Raw genomic sequence first — 23479 nt, 5'->3', positions numbered from 1 at the left:
ACTCCCCGACAGTTTTGTCAGAGCTCTCAGCCTCGGCTACCTCCCGGGGTGCCTCTTGTGGGGAAAGGGGAGATCATTGCAAGCTGCTTTGAGACTCCTTCAGGTTGTGAAAAGCAGGGTACAAAACCCCAGCTCATCTTCTGTACGACTAGCTTAGGCAAAGGCCAGCTTACTGGAAAACAGGAAAGGGACAAACTCCAAAGCCAGAGCGACCCCATTTTTATTTACACAGCAGCTTTCAGCACTGGCGGAGAGAGATGAACAAGGGCTCGGACCTTTTGCTTGCAACGTGAAACCATTTTATTCGGAGTAATCGCCGAGACGGGGTGCGTCAGCTGGGGCAGAACACCGTCCAGCATGGAGTTGACACCGTGAAGAGCTTGGAGACCAGAGCGGGTAATACAGGTTAGCTTCTACAGAAGCCGATGCCCTAACAACAGAGAGGCTGAGGTTGCTGTTTTCCGGGCAAGGAAGGCCAGCCCCCCCCCCCACCTCCCCCTCTGGAGGGGGGTCACAGTTGAAAGTGATGGAGGGGAGAGAACGCCTTCCGAGCAGCGCGGGGAAACCCAGGGCAACTTTAAGGCAAAGCCTTGAAGAAAGAAATGCTTCCTCTAAGATTGGCACACAGAGAGGCTGTGCCTCTTTCACTGCAGGGAAACAGGGCGGAGAGGAAAGAGATTCCCCCCCTCCCTCCCTCAAATGTTTCAAAGCTGGCTTTAGACTTTCACCTCGTGTCCGGGAACCTTCTCTTTTACTCTGAACGTGGCGGTGGATGTTATTCTTCGACCAGTCCCGGGGAAAGAGAAAGGACTGTTGGCGGCAGAGATCCAACGTAACCACGCTCCCCTCCGCTAAAGCAGCACCGGAACACTTCCCGACCCTCTCTCTGCTGTCCTCCGGCCCCTGCCCAGCAGAGACGTGGCACCCGTCCAGCGGCAGGAAAGGGGAGATTTGCTTTCCTCCTCCGAAAGCCCTCCTGGCAGAAGATGCTGGTTTCCAGGGGAAGGATCTGCCAGCCGGGAATTGCACGGCTGACGTTCAGGTGGTGTCGGCAAGATCCCTGCTGCGCCACTGAGGAGGACGAGGGCTGCCACGCGGGCTGCTCTGCTCCCAGCCAGCTCCTGCGCACAGTCCGGGCGGCTGCTTTATAGGAAGCCCTCCTTCCGGAACTGCTCCTGCAGGATGTTTCTGTACTCGTCAAAGCCGCCGTCGATGCGCTGCACGGTGCCGTTCCCGCACACCCACAGCTCCTCGCACACCAACCGGATGAAGCGCTCGTCGTGGGAAACGAGGATCAGGCCGCCCTGGGAGAAGGCAGACAGAGAACGCTTCAGGATGGGCCTGGAGGACCTTGGCTGCGCCGGCCCTGCATGGACCACCTGCATATTGCAGGGGGTTGGACTAGATGACCCTGGAGGCTCCCTTCTGTGATTCTCTCTGAGTCTGTGATTTCCCTGCAAGGCTCTGTAACTCATGTCCCCGGCCCTTCGCCATGGGCAACAGCTGTGGGCTTCTTGTTTGACCCTCTGTGCATTACGGAATTGAATTAATAAAGGCTAGGTTGCAGGTTAACATCCACGCCAAAACAAAACACAGCGCAAGGCTACATAAAAACATTTTATATAATAATAATAATAATAATAATAGTTTTATTTCCCACCACTCCCTAAATAGGCCCGTGGCGGGTAGCAAGAGTCTTAAAACCCACATTAAAAATCCCATTAAAAGTCTTTTAAAAATTCCCAACATGGCGTAAAAAAGTACCACTCTACCCCCTACCATCCAAGGCGATGGAGAATGGAGAGCAGTGATGTATACTTCGGACCCCGGGGGGGGGGCAATGCTCTACCTCGCCGACCCCAGCCTCAACCATAGACCTGGCGGAAGAGCTCCGTTTTACAGGCCCTGCAGAACATTGACAGCTCCCGTAGGGCCCACAGCGTACCCGGGAGCTCATTCCACCAGGTAGGGGCCAGGACCGAAAAGGCCCTGGTCGAGGCCAGGCGTACTTCTCTAGGGCTGGGAACGACAATCATGAACAATGGATCTTCACGCCATTGGTCAGTTTTGGTTTAATTTCTGTGAAAGAACACTCGCCTAATTTTATGGTTGGGGGTCACCACAACATGAGGAACTGTATTACAGGGTCACGGCATTAGGAAGGTCGAGAACCACTGGATTAAACAACTAACTCCTCTTGTCTGGCCTGAATCTACTGCCCGTTGGCTTTGTCGACCCACTTCCTCTCTGGATTCCAGCCAAGTGGCACCATCGTGCAGAATATGTCTGGGAAGCATTGCTGTATCCATGCCCACCTGGGTGCCCTCCCCTTCCCACCCCCTCCAGGCCAATCACTGGTCATTCTGGGAGGAGGACGTGGGTGGATCGACATGGCCATATATGTTTACATTGCCTGATAAATATTTAAGAAAGTTTAAAAATATATAAAAAATTAACTCCCATCCATTCAGGAAACCCTTCCAGAGCCATCAAGAAACCCCAGGGTGTCACAAAACCCTGACTGAGAAAGGCTGGCTTATGGAAGCAAAATCCTTTGCTCTATTACTGTGTGGAGGGTGTCTCTTTAAGAGCTCTGCCGTGTACAGGGTGGGGTGAAGGAGTATAGAAGATGTTGGAGGGAAGCCCCATCTGCACTGAGCTGCATGGGGTGTGTGTTTGTGTGCGTGTGAGAGAGTGAGATTTACCCGGAATTTATTGAGTGCCTTGGCCAAAGCCTCAATGGTCTCCATGTCGAGGTGGTTCGTCGGCTCATCCAGAATGTAGAAGTTGGGGCTGAAAGGAAGACAGAGAGAGAACTCCTTGAACCTGGGATCTGCCAGGAAGGATGCTTAAGACCACATTCTGAAAGGCACACCTTGGCTAGCTGACAGGGAGCCTCTTGCTCAGAGGTCCCCTGGGAGGTAGGTGGGGTTGAGAGAGCTTTAACAGATCTGCTCTGCAAGAGTAGCCCTAGAAGAACTGTGGCTAGGCCAAGGTCACCCAGTTGGCTGCATGTGGAGGACTGGGGGATCAAACCTGGTTCTCCAGATTAGAGGCTACCGCTCTTAATCGGTACACCAGGGGCAACCAAACTGTGGCTCTCTAGATGTTCATGAACTATAATTCCCACAAGCCCCTGCCAGTGGGCCATGCTGATAGGGGCTCATGGGAATTATAGTCCACAAACATCTGGCGAGCCACAGTTTGGTCACCCCTGCGGGCTTTCCAGACCATGTTGGCTTCTGAAGCTCAAGTTTGATTTGAAATATATTTCTTAGTCACCTCTCTTCCTTATGGAGCTCAGGGCTGCTTACCATATTGACACAAAATAGAGCATATATAAAATACATAAAGACCAAAATTTAAAGTCACAATTTAGGGCTGCTTTTGTCAAATGCAGTCCTAAATAAAACTCTCAGCTTCTCCCCTAAAGACTGAAAGCGCAAGCAGTTAGGCGCACCTTCATGAAGAGAGTTTTCTAAAATCATAGGGCTGCCACTGAAAAGGCCCTCTCTCGTGCACCCAACCAAATGAGGTTCTTTGATAGATGGGACAATCAGGAGGGCCTCTCAGTGATCTTAATTCCAGAGCAGGATTATAAGGGAGAAGACGGGCTTTCCGATACCCTGTTTCCAAGCTGTGTAGAAATTTCAATTCAAAACGAACACTTTAAATGAGGCCAAACTGGCAGCCAGTGTAATTGCTATATTACTGAGATCACCTGATTCCAGTAGCAGACCCCCAACCAGCTGTCTAACTGCAGCATTCAAGGGCAGCCCTAAGTACAGCACGCTGCAGTAGTCTAGTCTGAACTAAAGCATGGATCACTATGGTGAGATGTGACTGAATCGGGAACAGATGTCATGGATGCACCAGTCAAAGCTGAGCAAAAACCCTCTGAACCACCACAGGGCCCTGCTTTTCTGAGATGGTGACTGTGTCAGGTAGTGCAAACCTGGCTTTTCACGGGGAGCATAACCCCATCCAAGGCAGGAGAGATCTGAAGTCCCTGGTCTGCCTTTCTGCCAGCCCAGAGAACCTCTGTCTTGTCAAGATTATGTGTCAGGTTGTTCAGTCTCATTCAGTGAAAGAAGAAGACAGAGAACAACAACGTTACCAGGACATGGTCATCTGTGCAAACGCCACCCGGCTCTTCTGGCCTCCAGACAGGCTGGCAACGGGGCGGACCGCTAGCTCTCCAGACACTCCGTAACATCCTAGCTGGTGACGGTATTCCTCCTCTGTCTTTCCTGGGAAACAGAAAGGAGCCATCAGACCACTACTATTCTGCATCGTGGACTGGATCACTGCCCTAGCACCTCCCACCATGCATCCCCACAGGAAATCCCACCCTCGAAAAATCACCTGGGAACCTCTTGGCGAGTAACTCTGTGGCGCTAATGTCCAGGTCGAGCTGGTCGACGTGGTGCTGGCTGAAATAGCCGATCTTGAGGTTCCTGCCAAGAGAGGGAGGCAAAACCCTATTGTGAAACAGCCCTTCTCCTTTTCTTCTAAAGTTGGTACAAGTGCCATGTTCCCCCTCAAGGACAGAAGACAAGTATGGTCTGATTGAGGCGCCTGCAGTTCCCTTGAGATATACGTTACCCAGGTTCTGCCAGACGCCCCCCTGCCACAGCATTATAATTAACCTTTGGAGGGTGCAGAGGAGAGCAACAAGGATGACCTGGGGCCTGGGGAGTAAGCCCTGTAAGGAAAGGCCGAGGGACTCGGGGGTGTCCGGCCTGGAGAAGAGGAGGTTGGGAAGGGACAGGATGGCTCTCTTCCAATATCTGAAAGGTTGTCACTTAGAGGAGGGCTGGGAAAGGTTCCTGTTGGCAGCAGGGGACAAGGCCTGCAGTAATGGCTTTAAACAACGTGTAGAATGGCATTGACTAGATAGCAGGGGGAAATTTTCACAGTCAGAGTAGTTCAGCAGTACAATCGGCTGCTTATGGTGTGGTGGGCTCCCCCTCACGGGTGGTCTTTAGCAGAGGCTGAGCAGGTATTTAGCATGGATGCTTTAGGCCAGGAATGGCCAAATTGGTTCTCCAGATGTTCATGGACTATGAACATCTGGAGAGCCCCAGTTCGACCACCCCTGCTTTACACTGATCCTGCCTTGAGCAGGGGTTGGACTGAAAGGTCTCTATGGCCCCTTCCAACTCTGGGATTCTATGAATCAAGACCAGTTTTCCTATCACTTTTCATAGACGACTCTCCCCATCCCACCCCCTGGCAGCTCCAGCAAACCATTCCCCTCTTTGTACCTGTGGGCGTGCCTAATGCCTTGGACAGGTGCCAGGTCTCCCATCAAGATCTTCAACATCGTGGACTTGCCGGCTCCGTTCTCCCCGACCTGGATGAAAGGATGGAGACATTCCCAGATCTCCATCACTGGCCGGAGAATTCGGCAGGTGAGGAGCAGGCAACCTGGGGTACAGTGCAGTGGGGGCAGATCAAGATGGGCAGCTGTGTTCCATCAGCGTTCCCGTCTCACAGCTAAGCATCATACTTGGGGGTGTTTCTCAGCCCTGCTACCCCAATTCCTGCCCGTAAACCCCCCTTCCGTACCACGCAGATGCGCGACTCCAGGTCGGCGGAGACAGAGAGGGAGCGGAAGATGTAGTCGCCGGGTTCGTAGAAGAAGTCCACTTCGTCCAACTGCAAGATGGGAGGGGAAAACTTCTCAAAGCCGTCAGGGAACCTGTTGGAACGAACAATGAAGATGGGCACAAAAGGGAGAGGTACGGAGGGTCACCTGCCCCCAGCCCCTGAGCAGGGAAAATCACTAACTCCCACCTATTCATTAAACCTTCGAGCAATATTATGCTCAAGTGTTACACCTCAATAACATATTTAGCAGATTCAGGTGGATTCCTGTGTTGGCCCAAAGCAGACCACAATTTAAGTCCGGGGGCACCTTTGAGACCGACAAAGTTTTATTCACGGTGTGAGCTTTTGTGTGCATGCACACTTCGTCAGGTACAGTGAACAAGACATCCTGGATCTCTCTACCTATATACCACGGTTGAGGACATCTTGTTTTACTATACCTGAAGAAGTTTGCATGCCCATGAAAGCTTATCTGTTCCACTTAATATTTAAGGTAAGGGCTTGGAGGAGGACCGTATCTCATGACTTTGGCTCGCCACAGCACTGATAGAGCTGTTCTGACCGAGCAGTGATATCAGGGCTCTCTCAGCCTCACCCACCTCACAGGGTGTCTGTTGTGGGGAGAGGAAAGGGAAGGTGACTGTAAGCCGCTTTGAGCCTCCTTCGGGCAGTGAAAAGCGGGGTATAAAAACTAACTCTTCTTCTTCTGTTTCCCCATCTTTGAGTCGAGGTCTGTAAGCTTTGACATCCCCCTCTCAAGGCACAGGAGTGAAAGGGCCAGATCTCCTCGATGTTGAACACTTACTTCATGATCACTTCGGATTCCTTGTCCACCGGTTTTAGCTTGGGTCTAAAGAAATGGAAACAAAACCGAGTTCATCTCGAGAGGAAGGCCCACTTTCTTAGTGGCCGAGCCCCGACTGCAAGGCCTGGCGGCTCCGCCCCTTCCCTTCCTCCCACACCACAGAACCCAACTCACAGTTTCTCCAGCAGCTTGAGTTTGCTCTGGACTTGCGATGCCCGGTTGGCGTTGTAGCGAAAACGGTCGATGAAGACCTACGAGAGAAGAGAGGACCGGAGTTTCTCAAGCTATGAGAACTCCTCCTGCGGGGACTGAAAAGGAGTAGTGCTGGGGGGTTTGTACCCTGCTTCTCACTGCCTGGAGTCTCCAAGCAGCTCACAATCACCTTCCTTTTCCTCTCCCCACAACAGACCCCCTGTGAGGGAGGTGAGGCTGAGAGAGCCCTGAGATTCCTGCTCAGTCAGAATAGCTTTATCAGTGCTGTGACTAGCCCAAAGTCAACCCGCTGGCTGCATGGGGAGGAGTGGGAAATCAAACCCAGCTGGCCAGATTAGAAGCCACCCCTCTTAACCATGAAACCACGCTGGCTCTGAATACACGTATTAAAAGTAAACATGGCTACGATCCCTGAGCGCAAGAGCATCTTGCTGGTCTTTAATGGGATGACCTTTCCACAGAAGTACTCCTTGGTCTTCTGATGGGGCCGGATGTATATCGGCAATCTCTTCAATAACTGGAGGAACTGGGAGGCTGAGTGACCATATTCTGCATGTATCGCACATGAACATGCACGGAGGCGCATTATACTGAGTCTGACCTTTGGTCCTGCAAGGTCAGTCCTGTCTCTCCTAAGCTCTCCAGAGCTTTAGGTCTAGGTCTTTCCCATCACTCACTGCCAGACCTTTTAACTAGGTGAGGAGTACACCTTGTGCGTTAGGCATGCAAAATTTCTGTCTAATGCTAAGCTTTACCCCCCCTCCCCCCAAATTGGCTGCAGTTCTGGGTGCGAGTCCTGAGCTAGGGGCGGGCGCTTTGGCCTGAAGCAGCCAGCGCCATGGTGCTTGTGGGGGGGGGGGGGAGGCACCGGCGGGCGCACACAGGCAGGCGCAGAGCCCTGACCTTGTTTGAGGCTGGATGTATGTCTTTGGGGCCAGGGATCACTAGCTGGGGTACATCGACTGCTCTCCCCCGGGCTTCTTGAACATCGTTGACCTCCTTCTCCTCCACCCCCCCTTTTTTAGCAATGGGGGTAGGAAGGGGATCTTATTATTGTGCCGCCATGTTGTGACATTTTAAAGTCTTTTAATGGGAGTTTTAATGGGGTTTTTAAGACACTGTAACCCGCCACGAGCCATTTGGGAGTGGTGGGAAATAAATAATAATAATAATAATAATAATAATAATAATAATAATAATAATAATAATAATAATAGCCTCTGGGCATTGGCATCTCTCGCCTGGCAGGCAGTCTCCGAGATCCCAATGGCTCCCCCGTACCTGGATGTGCTCGCGGTACTGCTGCTGGGCCTCATATTCGCGCTGTTGGTTCTTCAGCCTCTCCTCCTTGATCTTGACAAAGTTCTCAAAGTCGCCGCGGTAACTGTCGAGCCGCTGGGAGTGCAGGTGGATGACGTCGGTGGCCACGGCGTTCAGGAAGTTCCGGTCGTGGGACACCACCAGGATGGTAGACTGCCAAGTCTGGCAAGGGGAGAGGACTTCAGATACTCAGCTCGATCAGCTACCTCCCCAAGGACACCTACCGCTCAGCCTCATTACGTACTTCATCAGATCAGACCCTTATATATTTCTTTAAAACACTTACTAGCTGCCTTTCGACCTCACAGAATTCAAGCCAGCTTACAGTGGAAATAGCACAAGGGTTGCAATAAAAGACTGAAGTTAAAATTCTCAGAACGGCTCATAAACAAAACCCAATTAAGAACAGTAGATTTTTATACCAACTTTTCACTGCCCAAAGGAGTCCCAAAGTGGCTTACAATCGCCTTCCCTTCTTCTCTCAACAGACCCCCCTTGTGAGGGAGGGGAGGCCGAGAGAGCTCTGATTGTACTGCTCTGAGAACAGCTCTAAGAGGGCTGTGACGAGCCCAAGGTGGAGGAGCAGAGACTCAAAACCGGCTTGCCAGATTAGAAGCTGCCGCTCGTAACAACTGCACCCAGCTGGCTCCCAACACCATGCTAAGCAAATGCAGTCCTAAATAAAATTGCCTTCAGCTGCCTCTTAAAAATCGAGAGTGAGGGGGCCAGGTACCCCTCCTTGGGGAGGTTGCTGGGGCCACCATCAAAAAGGTCCTTTCTCCTGTCCCCACGAAATAATCTCTGATCGGTGGGACAGTCAGGAGGGCCTTAATTCCCTGGCAGGAATTTATGCGCGAAAGCATGAACTGTAAATTGCTTTGAGACCTTCTTGGAGAGGCAGCTTAGAAATCTAAATACAGTATTTGCTGGCGTATAAGACTACTTTCCCCCCCTGAAAAACATGCCTCCAAGTGGGGGGGTCGTCCTATACGCCGGGTGCACTTCAGTTGGGATAGACATAGTGCCCATAGTGGCCCATAGTACTGTAATGTAATGTAACAAACTCTGTATTTTGAGTGGAAATGTTGGGGGGGTTGTCTTATACGCCCAATTGTCTTATACGCCAGCAAATACGGTACATAAATAAATATACATAAATAAATAATAAATTTAAAAAGCAAACACATTACACTGGGTTGGAATTGGAGGGGGACGGAACCCTCCTATGAGCTTAGAAATATATATATATTTGCTTTCCGCCACAGCACAGACCTGTAGATAGTTCTCCAGCCAGATGATCGCCTTCACGTCCAGCATGTTGGTCGGCTCTGGAAGTAAACAAAACAGCTGTTCGTGGACAAGGGATTTGATAGTTAATTTTCTAAAAAGGCAAAAACAGGGAACAAGAGTGGGGGATTTTTGGAAGCAGGGCTTGTAAAGTGTACGGTATTCAAGCCTTACGTGGCCTCTCTGAATATGTTCCCCAGAGAGCTCTTTAATCAAGTGGGGCCAATCAGCTTAGGATCCCTAGCCCTAAGGAAATCCACCAGGCCTCAGCCAGAGCTCTTTGGCCCTGGCCCCTGGTTGGCAGGATGAGATCCCAAGAGAGATCAGAGCCCTGTTGGAACTCTCCGAGTCCCGCAGGGCCTGCTAGACAGAGCTCTTCCACCACACCTATGATTGAGGCTGGCTGGCTGATTATCATTATATCCAAATCTCGGGCCGCCCTATCCCCCCTTTTGCCTTCCCCTCTCCGATTTCTCCAATTCTCACATCTAGCTAGAATCATAGAATCATAGAGTTGGAAGGGGCTATACAGGCCATCTAGTCCAACCCCCTGCTCAACGCAGGATCAGCCCTAAGCATCCTAAAGCATCCAAGAAAAGTGTACATCCAACCTTTGCTTGAAGACTGCCAGTGACTGCCAGCTAGCGATGAGTTAGTTATTGCTTCTGTGGGTGCAGCGGTGGTCATTGTGGCTTTTAAACTATTTTAAACTATCTTATTTTTATATTTGGTAAATGTATTGGCCTTATTAAATTTATAATATGTAAACCGCCCTGGGATGGTAAACCGCCCTGAGAGGAGCAGGATTAAAAAAAAAAAATCTCCAAATAGATAGATAAAAATGCACAGATTCTGGTTCTCCACCCAAACGATCCTCCATTTAAAGGAACTTCTGGGGCAGAAACCTGGAATTTCACTGCAATGAACTGAGGCCAGACTTCCAAGGTAGGAAGAGCAGGAAAGCAACACTTTCCTTAGGCTCAGCCAGTGTGCACAAGGCCGCATGTAAGTTTTGGAGTCAAGTATCGAAGCAGGAGAGGTGGGGAAGGTTGGCTCCAGGCCATTTCTACCTATTCCCTCCTTTCTGCAGAACTTCTTCATACTGTTCCTTGGGAGCTCGTACAAGCAGGGTGTCCCCAGCCCACTTTCAATGGTACTCCTATGGGGTATACCCAGGATACTTAATTGCAACGACGTTTACAGCTATGTACAAACTGAACCAAGGAGTTGAGTATTTTTTGCTGTCTCAGTTCAAACCTCCTGCCAGGTTTTGCAAAATGAGGAACATGCTGGTGGGATGCCTTTCCCCCCTGCTTGGTGCAGGTTCCCTTCTTTGTTCCTGACCAGGAATTGCCATGACGACAGACATTCCAAACATGGTTTGCTCAATTGCAGCAAATTTGGGCTAGAGCCGCCTGGAAGTGGCAAAGATTTTTCCTGGGAGAGAAGGGCAGTGCAAACTACGATCACACTTCTTATCTTCCAGAACTGGAGAAGAAGAGCTGGTTTTTTATTCCCCGCTTTTCACTACCCAAAGGAGTCCCAGAGCAGCTTACAATCGCCTTCCCCACAACAGACACCCAGGGAGGGAGGTGGGGCTGAGAAAGCTCTGGGAGAACTGCTCTATAAGAACAGCTCTAAGAGAACTGGGACTGGCCCAGGGTGGAGGAGGTGTGAGGAATCCAATCCGGTTCTCTGGATTAGAGGCCTCTGGTCTTTAACTGCAACACCACGCTGCCTCTTTTGGAAATGAGCCTGTGGACTATTTCTCTGCCCCCATCCTCCCTCCCGATACGCAACCTGGAAAGACTTACCATCAAGCAGCAAGAGGTCAGGCCTGATGAGTTCGCAGCCAGCCGGGGGGGGGGGGGGGGGCAGGGGAGGCAGGAAGACAGGAAGACAAGACAGTTTTAACATGGAGCCTCAGGATGAAGTCTGCTAGAAAAGCTGTCTTGATATTTTTAGTGCTTACAGTGGGGCTCTTGTGAATCAACAGATCGTGCAAGGTTTATGTTACTTTTCCAAGAGGCTGTGACCACCACCCCACCTGTCGTCAGCCAGACTTGCCCGCAGGTGCAAAAAGTGACCCGCCTTGGCCGTTCCCCACCTCAGCTAAGCATTTATGTTGTTTTGTCTCCAGAAGTTCTAGAATTTGGTGCCTAAGCAATGCCAGATTCAGTGACTCAAGCCCTGCAATTAAAAGTATGCAAATCCGAAACAAATATCCCCCGTGATCTTTCCTTGCATGCATATTTTTGCTGCACTTCCAAGCCCCAGCACTGCTGTCAATGCAATTTCTGGATACAACTGCCATGTAGCCAAATCAACAAGACGCACCTGGCAAAGAGGGCACGTGCTAAAGCCAGCCTCATCCTCCAGCCTCCAGAAAACTCTCTGGGGAAAAAGAAACAAACACCGGGGACGTCAGATACCCTGCATCCAGTGCCCCCCACCCCCCTAACGTGCCTACAGGTATGGCAGGCGACCTTGTGGTTGCAGTTGTTCCACAAGGGAATGCATACTGAGACGAGTCCAAATCTCTTCTCAAGCTGGGAAACATCACCCACCCACCTCAATCGCAACTGGAAAAGTTTAACCTACAGTAGTAAACCACCTACTTGGTTGTCTGCTGCTGCATCTTTGCACTGAATCCCAGCCCGGCCAGAATGACAGATGCTCTGCGGGAGGGAAGAGGAGGGAGAAGTGAGAAAGAGGGAGCGAATTTGCCCATTAGTTTGTCTCGAGTGTTGGGGGAAGTTCACAAACGAAAGAATGGCAATGAACTTCCACGAAGTTTGGCACAGTGAGCCTGGCAATCTGTGAAAAACAGAAAGCAGGGGTCCCCAACGTGGTTTTGCGGGGAGCGGAAAGCAGGGGTTTAAGTCGCTCATGAATCTCTATGAATCTGCTTGTTTTGCAAACAGGCCTATCAATTCATGTAGCTTTATGGTTCAGTTCGTGGCTGAGCCACAAATCATGGACCGATTCACAAAAATGCAGTTTGTGAACACTCTTGGTTCGCAATCTCAGCTCCGTGCAAAATACAGTTTGAAAGCAGGGATCCTTGTGGCTGGATCTGAGCCATTCTGGTCAAAGCTGCCTTCTGTGAGCTGCGTCCTCAACTGGGGTCTTTCCCCCTTATGAGAAGGGAAAGGAGTCGAATGCTGAGCAGGTGGCAGGAATGGCAAAGATCATGCAGACCTGCTCCCCCAGTCAGTCTGGCAGCCTCCAAGGCCGTTCTGATTCTTCACTTTTTAAAGTCCAACCAAATAAATTGGGGGAGATGGGAGAGGAAAACAAACTGAAGGGCAGGTTATAAAATGAATAAACTTATTGTTATTATTATGGTATTCCTGTCTCTACTGAATGAATCATAGAATCATAGAGCTGGAAGGGGCCATACGCTCTGCTCAGTGCAGGATCAGCCTCATCTTACCTTGCCGGGGCTTTGTCTGCCTCAATCTCTTCTAGCCGGGCATAGATTTCGGACAGCCTGGAGCCTTCGGTACCATCTCCCCTGAAACAGGACACAAGAACAGCATGCCAGGAGGTTGTGGGCAAAGACAGGCCTGTTCTACGCTGGATGGCTGGGGAACCAAAGATTTTACCTTCCAGAGTTGACCTGGGCTGTCAGCGCCTTCTCTTCCTTTAGCAGGCTTTCCCGGGTGGTGTCGCACTCCAGCACGCTCTGCAGGGCCGGTGTGTCGTCACCCGCCACTTCCTGCTCCACGTGGAGGATGCTGATGTGCGAGGGGATCCGCAGGTTGCGGCTGGCGATCATCTTCAGCAGGGTGGTCTTGCCCAGCCCGTTCCGGCCCACCAAGCCGTACCGCCGACCGTAGGCTAGGTTCAGCTCCGCGCCCGTGAGGAGGACGCTGCAATGGGAGAACGGGGTCAGCTACCAGCCCGGCTCAAAAATATGCCACTTTCCCACCTTGCTGTAAGGTCTCCTGGGCTTGGGGGTAAGGCTAGGCTGGGTGGAGGGCAGAAGGTCCCAGGCTCGCTTGCTGGGATTTGCAGCAGCTAAAGAAAGATCTTGCAGTAAAGACTCCAGAGAGCTGCTGCTGGTCAGAGCAGACAAAGATAGATAACTCATCTGGCTTGGGATAAAGTATCTTCGTATATGTTGGGCAGTAAACAAAGCTCTGAATCCCAGAGCCAGGAGGCAACATCAGGGGAAGGCCTTGGCCCCTATGCCTTGTTGTTGTTCCTTCAGACTTTCTCAACCAGGGTTTCCTAAAACCTGGGGTTTCTTGACGGCCTTGGAAGGGTTTCCACAAATGGGTGTGAGTTAATTCATTTTAAAATATTTTTGTAAATGTTGTTAAACATTTCTTGGGTGATATGACCATACATGGTCATGTTGACTCAACCCGCCTCGTCTCCCAAAATGGCCACTTACTTATTTCTTTCTTAGATTAGATTTTTATCCTGCCACTCTCTGGGGACTTGTGGCGGGTTACAAAAAGCAGAAATAAACACCAATAAAATAAATCATATCCCTCATGTTAAAAAATCCATAAAAGCCCATAAAGCCCCCTAAAACAGTGGCATAATCCCTAATCTTCCTCAATTTACAATCAAGCCACCACAGGTATAAGATACACAGAATATAATAGCGCTGGCTAGAGGAGGGGACTCAGTTGTCCCTGGAGAACCTGACCTTAACAAAAAACCGGGAGGAAGAGCTCCGTTTTGCAGGCCCTGTGGAACTGAGACAGCTCATTCCACCAGGTCGGGGCCAGGACTAAAAAGACCTTGACCCAAGTTGAAGCCAACCACGCTTCTCTGGGGCTGGGGACTCTGATGGGCCTGGAGGGGCGGGAAGAGGATGGGCCCTGGCTGGGCATGTCCACAGCTGTGCTTCCCAACCATGTTCTGCACGACTGTGAGACTTCTGGGGTTTCTCGAAGCCTGAAGAATGTTTCAGGGGTGCCTCAATGGTAAAAAAGTTGAGAAAGGCTGCTCCAGAGGAGCTGGTTGGCAGCTATGTGATTATGGCTACAGAGATCACTATCCTGACTCATCAGGGCTCTTCTTACATTTGCTTTCAAACCAACTGTCTAGTAGCCCACCTTCCTGGTATGGAGTCTTACTGAAGCTGTGTGCCCCAAGGCATCTGGCGGGGAGATTTCTGGCTCAGCTACCATGGAACAGCTTCCCTACAGAGACTTGTCTGTTTAGCAGCAAGAGGTTCAAAGGCTGAATGCACTCCGAGGCTCCTCCTTTCCATGTGGACCTCCCTGCTGCTTTACAAAGCCCATCAACCAACCACAAGGGCCCCGTAGACTTCCAACGGCTTCTCCCAGGCACTCCTGCCCGCAGGGTCTCTCCTCCTCCACTGGCGTGCAAAAGACTCACCGCTCACCGAAGGACACGTCAAAGTTCTCAATGCGGACATCGTAGGACTTGTTCTTGCCGGAGGTTTCCAGGCGGGTCTCCTTCTTGCTGGCAGCTTGGCTGGCGGAAGCCTCCTCAAGTACTCTGTGCAGAAAAGGCTATTAGAGGGAAGCAAAAGCGCCTTTCCCAAGCCACGGAGTAACGCAGCTTCTCAAAGCAAGTAATATTTGTGTCAGATTTCGTTCTCATGGAGGCGGTAAACTAGAGTCTGAGATGTAGCATTTTGGGGCATGCTTGACCAGGTAAGCTTTCTCTTTGCATGCTAGCAGTGGGCAATCTCCCACCTTTAATCGTTTGAAGAGCTGAAGGGGGAGGGGAAAGGTGGGGAACTGGTATTGACAGAGTTCTAGGAATTTCCCCCATCTCTATGGTCTTTACCAGAGGAAATTTCCAGCGTTACTCAGAAATGACATCACTTCCTCTTCCAAACGCCATCTCCTCCAGACACTGCCCCCCAAATCTCCCAGGAGTGATGGCAACTGGATGTTCCTCGTTGCCAGCCTCTTAGGAAGTACATGCCCCACCCCCACTGCCCGACTCTTAGAAGCAGGATTCATTTGCACTGGGATGGGCCCTTCGCTTACAATGGGTTGCAGGACTTCACGGAATCTCGCTCCTGCTTCTTGTTCTGCTTGGCTTTCAGGCGAGCTTCGGCCTTCTCCAGCTTCTTGGTGTTCACCATCTGTGGGGCAGAAAAGAGAGGCCAGGCTAGAGCAGGGGGGCTAGGCTGTGGGGCTCAGTGGGGGAGCAGCTGCTCAACATACACAACTCTGGCATTCAGCTGAGATTCCGCTATTGCGGCAGTAAAAACGTTTCGTATTGTTAAAGCATGTCTATCTTGCCTTCCTCCTTGGTTCAAGGCTACAGCATAACCTGCTGCAAAAAGGAAAGAGGGGAAAGCCGGCAGGGAACTCACTGCTCTGGAAAGGCAGCAAGAAGTTCAGAGGCAAGAGTAACGGGACCTCCGAGTTCTGGAGCACTTACGGAGGTCTGGTCTCTCTTCAGCCACAGCCCCGGGAGCATGTCCATACCGGAATCTGCAATCGGCAAGACGGGAAGTGAATGCATAGCTGTATGGGGAGTGAACAACACAACCCCCACCCACCCCCGGTGTTCCCAGACTAGGAAAAAGCACTGAACCATATGGACATTCAAGAAAAAGAAGAGTTGGTTTTTATGCTCTGCTTTTCTCTACCTGAAGGAGTCTCAAAGCAGCTGGCAATGAGCTTCAGCAATGAGAGCCAGCTTGGTGTAGTGGTTAGGAGTACAGACTTCTAATCTGGCGAGCCAGGTTTGATTCTGCACTCTTCCACATTGCAGCCAGCTGGGTGACCTTGGGGTCGCCACAGCACTGATAAAGCTGTTCTGACCGAGCAGTTATCTCAGGGCTCTCTCAGCTTCACCCACCTCACAGGGTGTGTGTTGTGGGGAGAGGAAAGGGAAGGCGAATGTAAGCTGCTGAGGCTCCTTCGGGTAGAGAAAAGCAGCATATAAGAACCAACCTTCTTACCTTCCTCGCCCCACAACAGATACCCTGTGAGGTAGGTGGGGCTGAGAGAGGCCTGAGAGAACTGCTGAGTTGAGTGCTCTCAGAGAAATGACTGACCCAAGGTCACCCAGCTGGCTGCATGTGGAGGAGGAGTGGGGAACCAAAGTGCTTCTTGATCAACTGGTGCCCACTGAAGATCAGTGATCTGAGTAAAAATATGTCAGAGATTTCCACTCCATCCTGAGAAAGTATTCAGCATTGATCTCCATGTGTTCTCACCAACACAGGATAATAGCAGCATGGCAGACTTCAAAACTGTCAACCCACAAGAAAACGGTTGGGCCACAAAAAGGTAGGTAACATATTTTGGTGGCTAGCACTGACTTTACGGCGATTGCAAACTTCCGCACCCAATTTACGGACAAAACTAAAAGCAGAAATAAAATCTGAAGTTGTGCTGGAGGTGGGGAGCGCAGGGAAGACTGCATTCCCTGTATCCTTCCCTTCCTCTAAGAGCTCAGAGCAGAATACATGACTAATGAAGTACTGCCTTTCTGAAGGTCACCCAATGAAACACATGCCCAAACAGGGAAGTGAAGCAACATACTGGTCAATGGCCCACTGCATTGCAGTGGAGTAGAGCTCAGTTGTAAAGTACCAGTTTTGCATGCAAACAGTCCTGTATTCAATCCCTGGCATCTCCAGGGAAAAGGATTGGGTAGTAGGGGATATCAAAGACTTTAACCTGAGACCTTGGAAAGCTTCTGCCAGTCCAAGCAGAGGCTGTGGTTCAAAGGCAGAACATCTGCCTGGCACGCAGAAGGTTCCAGGTTCAATCCCCTGACATCTCCAGTGAAAAGGATCAGGTAATAGGTGATGCCAAAGACCTTGGCCTCAGATTCTTGAGAACTTCTGCCAGTCCACGCTGGGGCAGTGGCTCAGTGGTAGACCAACTGCCTGGCTAGCAACAGGTCCCAGGTTTATAGTGATGGCCAGTAGCTCTGGTGGCTTTCCAAAGGGGAGGGCCTGTCGCTCAGGGAAGAGCCTCAACTTGACATGCAGAAGGTCTCGAGTTCAAGCCCTGGCTTCTCCAGATGAAAGGATCAGGTGATACAAAAGTCCTTAACCTGAGACTCTTTGAGAATGGGCTGTCAGCCAGAGTAGACACTGTTCACCTTGACAAGACAGTGTTAACCTTGACACTCCAATGGTCTGACTCCATACATGTCAACTTAATGTGCATTTCTTGGCTCTCACATCCTGCTATTGCTGTTCTGGGCTGGATTGGTGGTGCCCTCCAAGGTCCACAAAGCCTGGCCACAACCTGGCCACCAAAGTTGGAAGCACCTGCCCTGCCAAGAGGCACTACTCACCGTAATTATCTGTGATCTTAGAAAGCTGGATTGGAGAATCCAGGAGTACTTGTCGGTCTCCCTGTGAGTTCTCATTGTCCCTGTCAATCGAAATGGAATGTATCAGAAGAGGGAAGTTGTTCCACCCCCTTAATTGTTTTAGCTGCCCTTTACTGCCCTTTTGCGAAAGCGACTGTATCTTTTTCGAGGTGTGGCAACCAGAACTGAATGCAGTATCCCAAGTGAGGCTGCGGCACAAATTTATACAGGGGCATGATGATACCGCTTTGTTTTCAATCCCTTTCTTAATAACCCCCAGCATAGCCTCTGCCTTATTTGTTGCAGTTGAACATCTTCAATGAGTTATCTACCATGATTCTCTCTCCTGGCCAGTTGGCCAGCCCACTACCATGGTTCTCTCTCCTTGACAGACCCCTTTGGAGTGTCTCACAGTCCACCCTGGTTCTCACTGCCCTGAACAACTTAACCGAGGGACCGCCTAACTCCCCATGCCTGTCGCAGGCCTCTTTGCTCTGCGGGTTGGAATAGGCTGGCGCATGTGAAGGAAGACTGGTCTCAGCCAGGGCCAGGGTCTTTTCAGTCCTGGCCCCTACCTGGTGGAATGAGCTCCCAGAAGAGCTGAAGACTCTGATGGAGCTGTCTCAGTTCTGCAGGGCCTGTAAAATGGAGCTCTTCCGCCAGGTATTTGGTTGAGGCCAGGTCAAGAAAGATCTATTGGGCCCTCCTCTGCCCACCCCATTGAGGCGCTGGATTGAAGGGGAACAGCTGTGTTTGAAGGGGTATGGGGGAGCTGACGGATGGCTGGACTGTTTTATGTTCAGTTTGTGTTGTTTTATTCCATTGTTGCATACTGCCATGAGCCGGCTGGCCGAGAGCATGTGGTGAATAAGCGTAATAATAAAATCAAATAAAAATAAAAGTGCTGTTTGCAAACTTCGCCGCTTCACTGCTTCGTCCCAACTCCAAATCGTTAATGAACAATGTGGTGCTACGAAGGACCCCCTGGACTCGAATCTAGCTCTTCCACGGCATACCAACATGGCTACCTGCTGAAGCTCATCCCAAGAAGCCACTTTACGCATTTCTGGGTTCGATTCCCTACGGCCCTTTTCAGAGTTCCTTTCAATTAGCACTTTGCGCTTTGCCCCTTATTCCGGTATCGGTCAAAGGACACTTACAGGTGAAGGGTGTTGTACATCTGCTGGCAGATAGCACGGATGTCCTCGTCATCTTTGGAGTCTCGAGACACGTCCTGCAAAAGCTCACCAACGGCTTCAAACAGATCGTCCACTGATTCGAAGTCTGCGCTGCCACTGTGGAGGACACCTGCCAGAGAGAGATCATTCAAGCTCTCAGACTTCTGCAAAACTCTAGACAAAGTCCCTGTGGGAACTTAGGACAGCTTTTCTCAACTTTTTTACAGTTCAGAACCCCCCTGAAACATTCTTCAGGCTATGAGAGCCCCCAGAAGTGGCACAATTGTGCAGATTATGGTTGGGAAATACCCGGGGCCCCTCCCCTCCCCATCTATTCCAGGCCCATAACTGGCCATTTTGAGAGGGGGGGTGGTTGACCCGACCATAAATGGTCACATCACCCAATAAATGCTTAACAAATTAATTAAAATATATATAAAAATTAACTCCCATCCAGTCAGGAAACCTTTCCAGGGCTGTCAAGAAAAACCAGGGTTGCACAAAACCCTGGCTGAGAAAGCCTGACTTACAAGCTGTGAGAAGAGAGGGCCGATTTTATTTAAAACATTTGTGTCCTGATCTCCCCCCCCCATCCAAAAATCAGGTCCCCCAAGTCAGAGAGCACTCAAAAAGCCATTCAAAATCAATGTTAAAAACTACTACATACATGTAAACAGGAAGAAGGATTAGTCAAGGAACAACAAAATAAAAAGTCTTCACTTGCTGGCAGAAGGCACTGTGAGAGTGGGGACAGATGAATCTCCCTGGGGAGAACTTTAGCGGCACAGTAAGAGGCCCTTTTCGGGTTGCTGCCTGCCTATCCCCGGAAAACAGGCTGTGGCTCAGAGCCTCTAATCCAGGGGTGCCCAAACTGTGCACTCCTGTCCATGGACTATAATTACCATGGACATCTGGAGAGCCACAGTTTGGCCACCCCTGCTCTCATCTTTGTGCAGTAGATCGCAGGTTCAAACTCCAGCATCTCCAGTTAGGACCAGGCAGTAGGGGATGTGGGAAACCTCTGCCTGACTCCTAGGAGAGCCACTGCCGGTCAGAGTAGGCAGTTCTGCTCTTCATGGCTTGATGGAGTATGAGGCAGTTTCAGGTGTGTGGATGACCATTATAGTTGGGTAGGCTCATAGGAGATATTCTCATGCATCGGGAAGTAAAGGATAGCTCTCACAAACTAAAGCTGCCTGTATCAGGACCAGTTCTACTGAAGAGCTAACGTGATATTGTGGTTAAGAGTGCTGGGTGCTAATCCAGAGAACTGGGCTTGATTCCACTCCTCCACATGCAACCAGCTGGGTGACCATGGGCTAGCACAGTTCTCGTAGAGCTGTTCTCTGAGAGCAGCTGACTCAGCCCTGCCTTCCTCACAGGGTGTCCATTGTGGGCAGAGGAAGGGAAAGATGTCGATAAGCCACTTTGGGATTACTTCTGGTCGTACAAAGCAGGGTATAATTCCCCCACCCCCAAGGTGGTGCAGTTGTTAAGAGTGGCAGCTTCTAATCTGGCAAGCCGACTTTGATTTCCCGCTCCTCCACATTCAGCCAGCTGGGTGACTTTGGGCTTCTCACAGTGAATGAGCAGTCCTGTCAGAGCTCTCTCAGCCTCCCCTCCCTCACAAGATGTCTGTTGTGGGGAGAGGAAGGCGACTGTAAGCCACTCTGAGACTCCACAGGGCAGTGAAAAGCGGCATATAAGACCCACTCTTCTTCTTCTTAAACTGCTCATATAAGACCTAGCATCAGGGGATGAGCAGTGAAGGGTTGCGGAGGACAATCAAAGAGGATTTCTCCAAATTGGGTGAATGGACGCTGGTGGGGCAAAGAATTCAATATCAGTTACTGTGAAGTGGTATAAAGCAGAGCCAAAAAATCTGCTGAACTTGTGGAGACTAATCAGAAAGCAGATTTTTTTTTGGGGGGGGGGATGCTAGGTAATAACTCAATAAAAAAACGTTAACTCAGTATGTGACAGTGGTGAAAAATGCAAATACTAGAGGTCATTAGGGGACTGAAAACAGCCAGATCTATGGCGCGGCCCCTTTTGGAACAGCGTGTTCAGAGTTCTGGTTTCTGTTATCAGAACTGGACAGCAGGAAAGTGTTACAGAAAAGGGAGGCCACATTATAGGGAACACAGAGGTTTTATCTTATCAACTCTTTAAATCCAGCTTTAGGGATAATTTCTACACTACTTTTGTTACAGTGGCTTCTGTTTCAATGGTTTTTATTTTCATATGGTGTTTTTTAGTTGTAAGCCGCCTCCAGCAGAACCCTCAAGAGGAGGAGTAGAAATATACATCAGTTTTGTAAGAGCAAGTTCATGTCCATCCATGACAGGGCTGCCCACCTGAACCTATGAATTGTACCTAGACTCAGAATGAAACTGCGTCGGTCTTGATGGTCCTCCCCGGACTCCGACTTTGCGCTCCTTCTCCCAGTTACTGGGATCAACCTCCAGTTAGCACATTCATCCTTTCTTATTTGAAAACCAGTTTCCAAAGCATTCCAGCTCCACCAGTCCGAATCCTGGGCTGACCCCTGACCCTGCAGAGAAGCCTTAAGGCAGGGGTGGCCAAGACGGTGGCTCTCCAGAAGGCCATGGACTACAATTCCCATGAGCCCCTGCCAGCATGGTCAATTGGCAGGGGCTCATGGTCATTGTAGTCCATGGACATCTGGCGAGCCACTGTTTGACCCCCCCCCCCGCCTTAAGAGATCTGGACCCGGGCGGACAGGCGGTTTCCCCGGCCCAAAGAGACGGAGGGGCGATGCGGGGCCCTGTCGCCGGCCCTTTCCCTGCCCACGAAGCCGGTCCAACGGACGGCCACGAGCACTCGGCAGCCCAGCCGGCTCCACGGCCGGAGAGCCGCCCAGGAGGGCAGCCCAGTCCCTTCCCAGGCCAGGCCAGGCCGGCTGCCGCCTCGCCTCACCGGTCACGTAGTCGAACATCTCCCCGTCGAGTTCCGGGAACTCCCTCCGCAGAATCTCGGCGCAGGAGGCCGCCATCGCCGCCCGGCCTCCTCGGGCCTTCCTCAGTCACCGGCTTCAGGCTCGGCTGCGCCGCGGCGCCTGCTGGGAAATGTAGTCCGGGCGGGGAGAGGGCCGGTGGAACAGCGCGCAGGCGACTCGGGGCGTGTGCAAGGGACGACGGGAAAGAGAGGCACAAATCCCTCCCCCCCCTCCCGTCTCTTTCGGAATGTTGGGAAGGGAAGTTGAGCGGCCGTTCAACGGTTAAGCACATGGGTTGCCAACCTCCAGGTCAGGACTGGAAGTCCTTGCTGGCCGCTCTTCTGACTAGGGAGCTCAGCTCCCCTGGAGAATATGGCGGTTCTATTTTTTTTTTTTATTAGACACACATTTTATTTAAAGGTTGTACATTGCATGTTACAGGACTGTTATTCCTTAAAAACATTAAGACACCGTTTTATAATATAAAACAAAGGTGAAAAGAACACAACGTCTTTGCCTCAGAGACAACTTTGAAGAGACGGAGAAGAGAGCCATACTATTACAATGTACGTTTTAGAACCCAGTTGTTGTTATTTTTCCTTTCCAACTCATTTTACTGATCCATATAATCAGTATAATCCAGGGGTAGTCAAAAGGGCTCTCCAGATGTTCATGGACTACAATTCCCGTGAGACCCTGCCAGCATGGCCAATTGGCAGGGGCGCATGGGAATTGTAGTCCATGAACATTGGAAATGTTTAAATAAAGGCTGGCTAGCCATCTGACGAGGAGACTGATTCTGTGAAGGTTCAAGGGAGTGGCAGGTGACAGTGGATGAGCGAGAGGGTTGTGAGTGTCCTGCATGTTTCGGGGGTTGGACTAGATGACCCAGGAGGTCCCTTCTAACTCTTCTGATTCTATGATTCTAACATCTGGCATCCCTGATATAGTCTAAGATAGGACTCCAGAGAAAATGGCATTTCTATGAGGGTGAATTCTATAGACTCACACCCCTTCTGAACATCCTCCCCAGGATCCACCCCCAAATCTTAAATTCCTTTAAGAACAATGTTGCATAAGTCATACTTGCTTCATCCCAGATCAACATTACATATTGTTAGGATGTCGATGCGTTCGTTTGGACAAGAAGACACCATCAAGCAACGGTTTGGTTTCTTTCTGCTCTCCCTTTCCCCCTAATTCGGGGAACTCAAACTAACTAGCTATGATAGAAGAAAGAAATCAACCAGTTTGTCAGTGTAATTTTGTTGCAAAGGAGGAATTTTTGCAGCCTGGACTTGGCAACCCAGTTAGCAGTATTTATTTAGATATATGGGCTTCATAACTGCAGCATGGTTGTGAAGAGGGCTTCATTCCGAAGTATTGGGAAAATGGGATTCTTGGTGGATATGTCAAGACACCCTCCTTCCTTCAGGTCCTATTCATAGAATTATAGAATCGTAGAGTTGGGAGGGACCTCCACGGTCATCTGGTTCAACCCCCTGTACAATGCAGGAACTCACAACTATCTGCCCACCCACAGTGACCCCAATTTCATGCCCAAGCGATTCCTCCACCAAAAAATCTCCAGACTCCAGCCTGGCCTGGAGGAAATTCAAATACCATCCCAAAGCGGCAATTAGCAATTCCCTGGATATGCAAGGAAGGGCCACAAGAGACAAGCACTGGCACATCCCTTCCTGCCCACCCACTCCCAATCTGCCTAAGTTCACAAAATCAGCATTTCTGTTATCAGCACTCGCCCCCCTGCCCCCCCCCCTCAGAATTCCACCAATATGCTCTGGACCTGTTTGCATTGTTGCA

The 23479-nt window shown here is 50.5% G+C and overlaps 1 protein-coding gene across 1 annotated transcript; it reads right to left on the bottom strand.

Moving 5' to 3' along the window:
* Positions 1-276: 276 nt before the first annotated feature.
* On the bottom strand, positions 277-21847 carry ABCF3 (ATP binding cassette subfamily F member 3). The gene is made up of 21 exons (XM_077348205.1): positions 21637-21847; positions 18679-18826; positions 17501-17580; positions 15623-15675; positions 15223-15320; positions 14600-14722; positions 12847-13113; positions 12675-12755; positions 11857-11916; positions 11576-11632; positions 11053-11075; positions 9224-9279; positions 7913-8113; positions 6593-6669; positions 6419-6463; positions 5572-5704; positions 5268-5356; positions 4366-4457; positions 4118-4250; positions 2706-2793; positions 277-1304 (listed from the first exon to the last, which is right to left on the bottom strand). The coding sequence occupies exons 1-21, from the start codon at positions 21710-21712 to the stop codon at positions 1146-1148; spliced, it is 2139 nt and encodes a 712-aa protein (XP_077204320.1). The 5' UTR covers positions 21713-21847; the 3' UTR covers positions 277-1145.
* Positions 21848-23479: the final 1632 nt, after the last annotated feature.

Source organism: Paroedura picta, chromosome 8, assembly GCF_049243985.1.
Source record: "Paroedura picta isolate Pp20150507F chromosome 8, Ppicta_v3.0, whole genome shotgun sequence".
NCBI classification, from domain to species: domain Eukaryota; kingdom Metazoa; phylum Chordata; class Lepidosauria; order Squamata; family Gekkonidae; genus Paroedura; species Paroedura picta.
This window is presented reverse-complemented; position numbering and strand designations above follow the sequence as displayed.

Coding starts and splice junctions, on each gene's coding strand:
- ABCF3 (XM_077348205.1), bottom strand. CDS start 21,712: ATGGCGGCCTCCTGCGCCGAGATTCTGCGGAGGGAGTTCCCGGAACTC. Junction 17,581..18,678: donor ATGTACAACACCCTTCACCT/GTAAGTGTCCTT, acceptor TTCGATTGACAG/GGACAATGAGAACTCACAGG. Junction 13,114..14,599: donor GACGTGTCCTTCGGTGAGCG/GTGAGTCTTTTG, acceptor CTCCCATTGCAG/CGTCCTCCTCACGGGCGCGG.